This window comes from Brachionichthys hirsutus, chromosome 16 (assembly GCF_040956055.1).
Source record: "Brachionichthys hirsutus isolate HB-005 chromosome 16, CSIRO-AGI_Bhir_v1, whole genome shotgun sequence".
In the NCBI taxonomy this organism is placed as follows: Eukaryota; Metazoa; Chordata; class Actinopteri; order Lophiiformes; family Brachionichthyidae; genus Brachionichthys; species Brachionichthys hirsutus.
The window spans coordinates 12,403,793-12,415,406 of NC_090912.1; the positions used below are offsets into that span (position 1 = coordinate 12,403,793).

At 50.2% G+C, this 11,614-nt stretch overlaps 1 protein-coding gene across 2 annotated transcripts in view; it reads right to left on the bottom strand.

The window, feature by feature from the left end:
* nsfa (N-ethylmaleimide-sensitive factor a) overlaps positions 1 to 8,663 on the bottom strand; it is a 30,287-nt gene extending 21,624 nt beyond the window's left edge. For both annotated transcript variants that reach the window (XM_068749975.1, XM_068749974.1), the window contains exons 1-6: positions 8,652 to 8,663; positions 2,934 to 3,019; positions 1,644 to 1,743; positions 1,478 to 1,517; positions 751 to 917; positions 560 to 667 (exon numbers count right to left, since the gene is read on the bottom strand). In XM_068749975.1, coding sequence (XP_068606076.1) covers positions 560 to 667; positions 751 to 917; positions 1,478 to 1,517; positions 1,644 to 1,743; positions 2,934 to 3,019; positions 8,652 to 8,663 — 513 coding nt within the window. The remainder of the gene's footprint in view (positions 1 to 559; positions 668 to 750; positions 918 to 1,477; positions 1,518 to 1,643; positions 1,744 to 2,933; positions 3,020 to 8,651) is intronic.
* Between the last annotated feature and the right edge of the window lie 2,951 nt (positions 8,664 to 11,614).

Here is an 11,614-nt window from a genome sequence, read left to right on the forward strand (position 1 = left end):
AATATGCCACTGGAATCCCTCAATTCCCTTTATCATCATGAGAAAGGTCTGACTGCAGTCGTCTATAATGAATCTGGATTGATCCATCCTCTTGGTCCTCACAATGGACCCATCCGGAACCAGATACTCCTGTCTCTGCGCCATCATTGCTTATCTAACTGGGCCGGTTGACTGGTGGCGGTCGAACCAAATGCTTTAACAATGAAGGGAAAAATTCAACAAATGACATCGTTGATAAGAAGATTAAAAACTTTAGAATAAAATAGGTCAGTTGTAAATGAATTTGCTGCTTTAGAATTCAAATTTATTTAAATTGCAGTAAATAGTTTGTTAGTGCAGCATCGTCGGTATAAAGTAAAAATAAAGTACAAACGTAAGCAGGAAATCGGAAACTGTGAGAATAACAATAATTTGATGAGCCTATGGGTGAGGCTACGCTACATCGCTACGTGAGATTACATTACAAAGATCTATTTTCTGCCAAAGAGATCTCCGTTTATACGAGTTTTCAAACAAACAAAGAAACTCAGGCAGCGTCTGCCTCCTCCAGGTCAGGTACCTTCTGCTTCTTCCCGGAGGCTGGTTCTCCTTTCAGGATGCTGGCGTCCATGGCCTCGATGTCCTTGACCACCAAGCCAAACAGCTTATCGCAGAAACTGAACACCAGCTGAGAGAAGCAGAAACGTGACGCTGCATTGGGAGCAGAAGGGACCTCTTCTGTCGTGTCTCTGTTTGTGTGAGACTACGGACCTGCTGGGTGACGGAGAAGCCCTGGTTGTTGAACTGTTGGATGAACTCCACGGCCATCTTGTCTGAGTCATAGGGGGAGGAGTCAGTACTCTTCTTTTGCAGGAAATCTATTTCGATTGTCATGGCCCCAATGCACTGCTTGGACTTGTCAAAGTTGTAGTTGGACACTGAGGGACAGACAGGGACAATTTCATTTGACTTTTCTGGACAGCCAACAATAGGTGTTTTTGCCTACTCTTCCGTGACCGTAAGATTTCAATTCTGTATATTTTGGTTGGGCGGTGTTTTTGATTTCCGTACTTTTCCAGCGCCTGCCTGCCGTGTAGTTTTCTATTCAGTATTTTGTGTTTGCGTTTTCTGGGACATCAGCCAGCCCAAGCCTTAGTCCTACTTATTCTGTCGTGTTTTTGTTAAACTTTTACTCTTGCCTCTGTCTCTGCATTCTGGAGTCCACCAGCTTGTATATTACGACCCCTGATTCATTTGAATTATAATTTATTTTAATTATTTCAAACTTTGTATGCAATAACCTACAGTATTTTCCACATTATAAGGCGCACGGTCAAGTTTTGAGAAAATTAGAGGCTTTTAGGTGCGCCTTATAGTGCGGAAAATACGGTAATCTAGAGAACTGAATTCAGCGCATCAGGAGGGCAGGGCGGAGCAAATGCTGCTCTCAATCAATAGTTATTCATCATTTACAGCAGTCAAATAAAGACTGTCTTACCTTCGACCTCCTGGCCAATGGAAAGTCCTGCCCATTTCCTCTACAAGAGAGAAGTTAGACAGAGACATGAAATAATGACTCCAAAACTAATTCATGCGAGCGTGTGTGTGCGTGTGTGTGCGTGTGTGTGCGTGTGTGTGCGTGTGTGTGCGCACTGCGCACGTACCTGCGGCAGGCTGAAGGCGATGCTTCCTGCTGCCACGGTGTGGTGGGTCTTGACTGTGAACACATACTTGTGGTTGGGCGTGGTCTTTACAGTCACGTGTCTGCAGAGACGGGGATGCTGCATTAATGACCCGGGACCATAACTCGTTTTCTTTGGTGGCTACTGTAGAACAGGGTATTGTGCAAAGGGTAAAACGTGTCCAGGCTTGATGTTACAGAAGAGATCAGAAGAGAATGATGTCCGAATTAACAGCAGCATTTCTGCACGGTGGCTCTCAGTGACAAACGTTTCCGTTGCTATGGCAGCACAAATATAGGACATACTCATTCAGCTTAAAAGGTTGCTGTGAAATGTTTCCATGACAACGCAGGATGTTACTTCTGTGTGTTTCAGGCTCCTCAAACAACTCTGTCGTCGCTCTGCAGCTCAGTCACACAAATCCTGAGGCGCTTCGCTGCTTCAAGCCAGAACGCGTCTGAACGCGTCTGAACCCGTCTGAACCCGTCTGAACCCGTCTGAACCCGTCTGAACCCGTCTGAACCCGTCTGAACCCGTCTGAACCCGTCTGAACCCGTCTGAACCCGTCTGAACCCGTCTGATCGCGTCTGATCGCGTCTGATCGCGTCTGAACGCGTCTGAACGCGTCTGAACGCGTCTGAACGCGTCTGATCGCGTCTGATCGCGTCTGATCGCGTCTGATCGCGTCTGAACGCGTCTGATCGCGTCTGAACGCGTCTGAACGCGTCTGAACCCGTCTGAACGCGTCTGAACGCGTCTGAACGCGTCTGAACCCGTCTGAACGCGTCTGAACGCGTCTGAACGCGTCTGAACGCGTCTGAACCCGTCTGAACGCGTCTGAACGCGTCTGAACGCGTCTGAACGCGTCTGAACGCGTCTGAACCCGTCTGAACCCGTCTGAACCCGTCTGAACGCGTCTGATCGCGTCTGAACGCGTCTGATCGCGTCTGAACGCGTCTGAACGCGTCTGAACGCGTCTGAACGCGTCTGAACGCGTCTGATCGCGTCTGAACGCGTCTGAACCCGTCTGAACCCGTCTGAACCCGTCTGAACCCGTCTGAACGCGTCTGAACTGGATTCCCGTCATGCTGCACTGTGCTAGAAAAATAGCCTGACGAGACAAACATAATGCAAAGCCCTGTACCAGAAAACAACTTTACTGGTTTCAGAGGTTCTGGATTAATCACATCACAAGTTTCGCGCTACTGACGCCTGGATGGATGCAGGGGGGGGGGGGGGGGGTATGATGAATATGGCGTAAAGCCTACTCACTGTCCTGACTGCAGATCCTTCTCACTCACCACGGCACAGTTAGTTAGCGACAGCTCGTCTGTCGGGCATCGTGCCGCTTGCATGGTCTGCAGAGGAAAGGACAGAGCAGGAGAAGAGGATGAACCTTTGAGAGATGTGGAGCCTGAACATGAGAAGAACATCCAGAACTCAATCCAGTTCATCTCCTTCGCCCGCGTTCCCTCAATCATTCCAGTTCCCTGCCCGATCGTCAGTGTTTGTCCTACTTTCCAGCCTTCCTCATTTCTGCCTGAACATCCAAGTACCGATTCTGACTGATCCCTGGACCGATGACCTGGAGCCTCATGAACAGACTTCTGTGGATTTCCTAGTGAAACATGGCGTAAGCTCAAATCCAGAAAACGTCGTCCGCACAAGGAAGTCCAGAAGTATGAAACGGTGCGTACGCAAGAACCCAAGCACGTTTCCTTTTGTACTAGCGATCGCCTGATATTCGGCATATTCGATATTTGACACATCGGCATCGGCCGATAAGAGAGTCTTATTTTCAATCAAAGATTTGTTGATTATTGCCTAAGATTTTTAAAAGGATGTTTAATAAACATATTCTTAAAGGCATTTAAACGAAGTTAAGTGGTGGAGTCCGTATTACTTTAAATTTTGAAGATATTTTCACTTTTACTGCAAATGAATATCTGCTCCAAATATCCGTTATCGGCCTCCTCGACTACTAATAATCGGTATCGGCCAATAAAACAAAGTGTTTATCACAAGGCTTGGGATTGATTTATGGAATGGCTTCGATCAGAAGTTAAGGGTACACAACGACTCAATAATACACACATTGCATACATTTATTATACTTGTAGTTCTGCTGTAACGCTCCAGAAAGCCACACGGCAGAGTTCTTATCATGCGGCTGCTCTGCTGCAGCCTGTTCGGAGCTATTCTCGGCTCCTAATCAATTATTCATCCACTGCAGACACGCCGGCCTCCAGCTCACGGTGCAGCGTTGCATCGTGGGAAAGGAACATGAACCGAGATCATCATTTACTAATCAATACAGGCCATCGGCTCGCACACTGAGAAGCCCCACCCGGTGCCACCACACCGTTACACACACCACACCGTTACACACACCACACCGTTACACACACCACACCACCGGTACACACACCACCGTTACACACACCACACTATTACACACACCACACTATTACACACACCACACCGACACACACCACCGTTACACACACCACACCGTTACACACACCACACCGTTACACACACCACCGTTACACACACCACACCGTTACACAAACCACACAACCATTACACAAACCACACCACCGTTACACACACCGCACCGTTACACACACCGCACCATTACACACCCCGCACCGTTACACACACCACCGTTACACACACCACCGTTACACACACCACACCGTTACACACACCACACCGTTACAACCCACACACACCACACCATTACACACACCACACCGACACACACCACACCGTTACACACACCACACCATTACACACACTACACCGTTACACACACCACACCGACACACACCACACCATTACACACACCACACTGACACACACCACACCGTTACACACACCACACCGTTACACACACAACACCGACACACACACCACACCGACACACACCACACCATTACACACACCACACCGACACACACCACACCGTTACAACCCACACACCGTTACACACACCACACTGACACACACCACACTGTTACACACCATTACACAGACCACACCGTTACACACACCACACCGTTACACACACCACACCGACACACACCACACTGTTACACACACCACACCGTTACACACACCACACCGTTACACAGACCACACCGTTACACACACCACACCGTTACACACACCACACCGACACACACCACACCGTTACACACACCACACCGTTACACACACCACACCGTTACACACACCACACCGTTACACACACCACACCGTTACACACACAACACCGACACACACACCACACCGACACACACACCATTACACACACCACACCGTTACAACCCACACACAGCGTTACACACACCACACCGACACACACCACACCGTTACACACCATTACACAGACCACACCGTTACACACACCACACCGACACACACCACACCATTACACACCATTACACAGACCACACCGTTACACACACCACACCGACACACACCACACCGTTACACACACCACACCGTTACACACCGTTACACAGACCACACCGTTACACACACCACACCATTACACACACCACACCGTTACACACACCATTACACAGACCACACCGTTACACACACCACACCGACACACACCACACCGTTACACACACCACACCGTTACACACCGTTACACAGACCACACCGTTACACACACCACACCGTTACACACACCACGCCGTTACACACACCACACCGTTACACACACCACACCGTTACACACCGTTACACAGACCACACCGTTACACACACCACACCATTACACACACCACACCGTTACACACACCACACCATTACACACACCACACCGTTACACACACACCACACCGTTACACACACCACACCGTTACACACCACACCATTACACACACCACGCCGACACACACCACACCGACACACACCACGCCGACACACACCACACCGACACACACCACACCGTTACACACACCACCGTTACACACCACACCGTTACACACACCACACCATTACACACACCACACCGACACACACCACACCGTTACACACACCACACCATTACACACACCACACCGACACACACCACACCATTACACACACCACACCGACACACACCACACCGACACACACCACACCGTTACACACACCAGCCAGCAGTCAAGGAACAATTCGATTCCGAGCTGATTCCCAACAGAGCTCTTTGGTCGGACGGCGCCATCAGGATGTTGGGTTTTCACTGTATTTGGCCCTGCCTTCAGCGGACACGCAAAGACTCACACAAAGACCCACCCAGCACTGCATCTACAGCGTGTGTGTGTGTGTGTGTGTGTGTGTGTGTCCCTTTGCTTTTGTTTTAACAGGTTGCCTCTCCAAAGATAAAAATAGCTGGAGCTCAGAGGAAAGCCCTGCATCCAGACAGGTGGGGATTAAAGCGCTCTCTCTCTCTCTCTCTCTCTCACACACACACACACACACACACACACACACACACGCATGCACACACACACACTGAAACCGCTTCCAGAGGAAAGGCACCCAGTCGCTTTTGTGACGTTTATTTGCATCAACTCGGAGATGTTGATGGACGACCCAAACACACCAATACGCACAAAGAACAGAAAACTACACCAGAGACATGCAGCTGCTGCAGATGTTGGCGGCTGCCGCACGGTTCATTGATCAGGGTAGCCCAATAAGGATTGCGTTTGCCGGACGTGGAGACGTCAACGACGGAGCAAGTGTTGAACGAGAGGCGAGAGCTGATGATCAAATCAGCAAATCTGGGAGGACTATTTTTGAGAATTGTATGTTGGAACTCCAGGCTAAATAAAAGGAACCATAAAATGGTCACGTCTTTATGTAGGGGGGGGGAGACCACACAGGGGAGGGGCAGCCGTCTCTGGTAGCCCACTCGCCATCCATCACGCCAGAACTTTTATTGTGTGGAAATGTGTTATATTAATGATGAACATTGACGGGCCCAGGAGTGTTTGCTCCGCCTTGCAGGTCCTCAGGTAGGCGGAGCTCAGATGACATCGAGTAATTGGGAACACCTGGCCAGGCTAATTAGCCCCGCCTACTCAGTCCCCAGGTGCCTGTGATCAGGCACAAAGAGAACCCGGAGAGAACCCACGCAGACACAGGGAGAACCCACACACCACTGTCTCTGAGCCGTCCATCATGTCTGTCCTCACCACTGTCTCTTAGCCGTCCATCACGGCTGTCCTCACCACTGTCTCTAAGCCGTCCATCATGGCTGTCCTCACCACTGTCTCTGAGCCGTCCATCATGTCTGTCCTCACCACTGTCTCTGAGCCGCCCATCATGTCTGTCCTCACCACTGTCTCTAAGCCGTCCATCATGGCTGTCCTCACTTTCCTCGTCACGCCTCGAGGCAGGGCGGGGCCATTCCCTCACTTTCTCTCCCTGTCTTCACCTCACGGTCCTCCTGCCAATCACTTCGTTCCCGGCACCTGTGTTCCGTCAGCACCAGCAACCCGTCTCCAATCAACCAGCACTCCATTTAGTCCCTGTTCATGCCACACCTCACTGCCAGATTGTCAGTGATGCGTCCTACATTCCAGCACTTTATCCAGACCTCCCATGTACCGACCCTGCCTCTTCGCCTGCCCCTTGTGTTCCATCTGCCTGACCACCCGGTGTCTGACCCTCGCCTGCCTCCTGGACCTTCCCTCCCCCCCCCGGCTCTGTCTGCCTCGCATTTGGGTCCTTACCTGCCTTAGGCCATGACACTCCTATCTGTCGAGCAGGGGATTCAAACTCATTTTCTTCAAGGGCCACCTATGGAGCTCAGGATCAGCACTGGATTTGAACCTGCAACCTTCTTGCTGTGAGGCAACGGTGCTAACCACTGCGCCACCCAACATTTGTGTTTTTAATCAGTGCTGATTGGTGGTTTGCACACACGTCGCTCTCTCATTGGTCCTCTAATCCGTTGCTGATCTCCTCCCAGTTGGACACGCTGGAAAACCTCCACAGAGAGAAGTCCATTGTGCTTCCGAGCCAGAGCCAGAGCCAGAGCCAGACCCAGACCCAGACCCAGACCCAGAGCCAGACCCAGACCCAGAGCCAGAGCCAGAGCCAGACCCAGAGCCAGAACCAGAGCCAGACCCAGAGCCAGAGCCAGAGCCAGAGCCAGACCCAGAGCCAGAGCCAGAACCAGACCCAGACCCAGAACCAGAGCCAGAGCCAGAGCCAGACCCAGACCCAGAACCAGACCCAGAACCAGACCCAGACCCAGAACCAGAACCAGACCCAGAGCCAGAGCCAGAACCAGACCCAGACCCAGATCCAGACCCAGACCCAGACCCAGAGCCAGAACCAGACCCAGAGCCTTCCTCTTCACTCGGGTCCAGGGTCCGGACTCCCTGGCCCACTTTAAGCAGCGTTCTCGTTGTTTTGAATCACCGGATGAAATAAATCGAGCTTCCAGTTATTTCTACTCCGCGCTGGAGCGGGCACGCTCCGCGTCCACGAGGCTGTGCTGCGCGGCCGCTCCACGTCGCTCCTCCGCGTTATGCGCCACGCAGCATCCCGGAGGATGACGCTGCGCTGCAGCACCAGAACGTCTCCGCTTTGGCCAAGCCAATCCGACGCACGCTCACGTCCCTTTTGCTGCCTCCTTGTGCGCGATGTGTCCGGTTCTTCTGACCGTTCCGTCCGTTCCGTGCGTTCCGCCAATACCCCCCCCCCCCCCTTATTTTACACGCACAGCACCAGAAGGCTGCTTTGTGGCCGCTTTTGACGCAGCCCGCGTCGGCTCAAGGGCAAACGGAGCCGCGGATCAACGCGCCGACGGGCAGAGGGGCTCTGATGCTGGTGGGCACAGCCCCCCCCCCCGGTAGATGTCACGGTTTGAACGGACCGCCCCCCCGACATTTTACTCCCGTGAACGTATTTTCTTATTTCCCAGAGAGAAACGGGAGGTTTCCATCGACGTGATTTAAAGGATATGCGTCTTACCCGGGCCGCCATCGTCACGGTTGCGGTGGATGAGGGTTGCTGCTCGGGGTGGTGGGACAGAGGACAGCGGGGACAGCGGACAGAAAGGCTCGGCAGCAGACGGCTTGATGAGCCGCAGAGCGCACCTTGCTCTGATTGGGTGAATCAAGCGGAAGCGCGCCGATTAGCTCGCGCGAGGATGAGGAGGATGAAATCAGTCACGTGTCAGAGTGACGCGCTGACGTGTCTCTGTCTGCCCCTCGCGTTGACCGTTAATGACGTGAAAACGGGTCACGTGATGGGTTCAAACGCTGATCTTTAAATGATTTTAATTTCCTGCACTAAAATGTTCCCTTTGAGGAGCAGCTTCAGCACCACGGACAGCAGCCCCGCCCGCGCGGGCTGTCCCGGAAGCAGACTGCACACCCTGGACGGTGACGTCAACAGTGACTCGAAAAATGCATCAGTCCACACCAGAGTTACAAACGGGATGACCTGTGACTACTGCAGGCGCGTTGCCCTCTAGCGGCTCTCCCAGGGTTCTCTGAGGTTCTCCGGGGTTCTCAGAGGGTTCTCCAGGGTTCTTCGGGGTTCTTTGGGGTTCTCAGAGGATTCTCCAGGGTTCTTCAGGGTTCTCCGGGGTTCTCAGAGGGTTCTCCAGGGTTCTTTGATGGTTCTCCAGGGTTCTCCGGGGTTCCTCCTGCATGGCGGTCCTTTCTTTGTAATCTGTTGTGTGTATTTCCCCCGCAGCGCAGGCAGAGGCTGCTTCATGAACATGAACCGGATCATTCTGGGACAGGAATGTTGTTCTTATTGTTGATTTCTTCCTGATGCTGAGATTACGACACAATGAATGTTGCGTTTAACTTTAAGCCATCAGTGGAGGTGTGAAATCCGTTTCCCATTCATACACTGTAAAAAGTGATTCATGGGCTTAGTAGGCACCGCTTACATTTAAAAGCTTTTGCAGCATAAAAAATATACGTTTGTTACATATTCTTGATTTTTTCAGTTGATAACTTATTTTAAGAAGTCGATCAAACTTGAAATCAGTAAAAATTGGCTCAACTGAAATATATATTCATTATGAACAAACATCTTTCTGTTTGCTCAACAACAGAAGATATTGAGTTGCTGCAACTTATTTTAGAGCCGACAGCCCGGCGTAGAAACGCCATTGACAATGACCTGGTCAGGTGATGCTTATTATGGGCTGGTTTGAATCGTCTTCCTCCACATTAGCACTTTCAGAACACTATTGTTCACTCTCTAGTTCATTTGCCTTCTTTTGTAGAGCTGAGCTATTCTATAAAATGTCATTTTTGGACCCAGATTCCAAATATTTATTAAAAACCGTTTCTAATTTATTAATTTATTGCCAATTCTTTGATCGGTAGATATCTGGCTGTTAAAAGAGGCCTGTAGTCACAACATTTGTTGTGTAAAACGTTTTCATGATATTTGCAAGCAGATTATGTTTTTCCATATCAAAATGAATTGGACCTGTAAAATATGCAAATTTGAAACACCAAGAAGGACAAATCTTTTAAGGCATTATAGACTTGAACGCTATTGCTCATTTATAACATGGGGCAGCCTGCGCACCCATCGAGCAAGAGGCCACTCGCCCAAAGAGACGGTGATCCGCACAGAAGTCCTCTCTTTTACATGTCCATGTTGTTCCTTAAACACTATCTCCTCAGAACGGGAACATTTGGTGCATCTTGGCTGTCATTTATAAAAGCAGGAAACTGTGTGTTGTGTTTTAACAATTGTTCTTTCAAAACAAACATTTATGAATCTTTTGTCTCTCATAGAAGCCGGAAACACTCCCATTCACTGGAAGACCTCAAGCCTGAGCTTCTGCAGAGGTACGTCAATCCCTTAAACGAAGATGATCCTGCTGAAGAGGAGGGTGGAGTCTGTGATCATTCTGAAGATGAAGAAATTAGAGAATCGAAAAAACACAGCCCATCTGCTGCTGAAACTAGAATGAATATTCGATGTGCCACAAAGGTGCATTGGTGAGTTGGAGGAACTGTACTTCATGACCTCATCAGCATCACGTCCCATTCTAAATTATATTTTACAGTCATGTTTAAAGATGCGTAATTGTGAGATTAAAGATTTGGTCATATCAGAGGGGGGGCAGCTGAGGTGGCATCTATTTCTTCTGTCCCCTGGAGTCCTCCCTGGGGAGGTGTTCCGTGCTTGTCCTACTGGGAGGAGGCCTCGGGGAAGACCCAGGACACAGAGACTACGTCTGCAGTTATCAGCTGATAAACTGGTCATTGATGCCGTCGATGTTTTAAAACGGCATCCCTGTCCTATTTCCCAGTGATGTAAGTATTGAAACATTCATTGTCGGATGGAGTTTGACTCTTTTTTCTTTTCCATATTCACAGGATCAGTCAGTTGAAATGAGGAGAGGTTTCATCCGTAGTTTGATTGTGTATCTCAGAGAGGAGGAGGATCTCTGCAGAGCAGCTGGTGAGCAAATGAGACGCTTAAATTCAAACACTGTGCTGTGTGTCACTCTTGTTTTTAAACGTGATGTAAAACTGATCTATTCTCACCACAGGATGGCGCTAACGTTGTTGTGTCCAGAGGTGCCACAGCGTCTTATGCAGCCAATGCAAAGGAAGGAACAGAAGTCTGAGGAGACCTGGGCGTACCCTGAGCCGGTGCTTTGCTCATGGGGCTGATCGCTCCTCAAATATCCAAAAGAAGTGAAAAACACCTTTGAGGAGTTTCTGAAGGTATTTCTAGAGCTGGACGGAGTCCGAAGGTACTGACTCTAAAACTGATTCACCGCCAGGAACGCCCCACATTTAGTTTGGTGTTGCTATGACTGATTTCCATTGAACGTCTCACAACAGTGACGTCACACACAGCACAGATAAACATGGGCTTAGATTGGTCGGGGCAAAGCCCCGCCTCCAGGGGACGGCCTACGTGATGACGAAGCAGGAAGCGTCTTCATT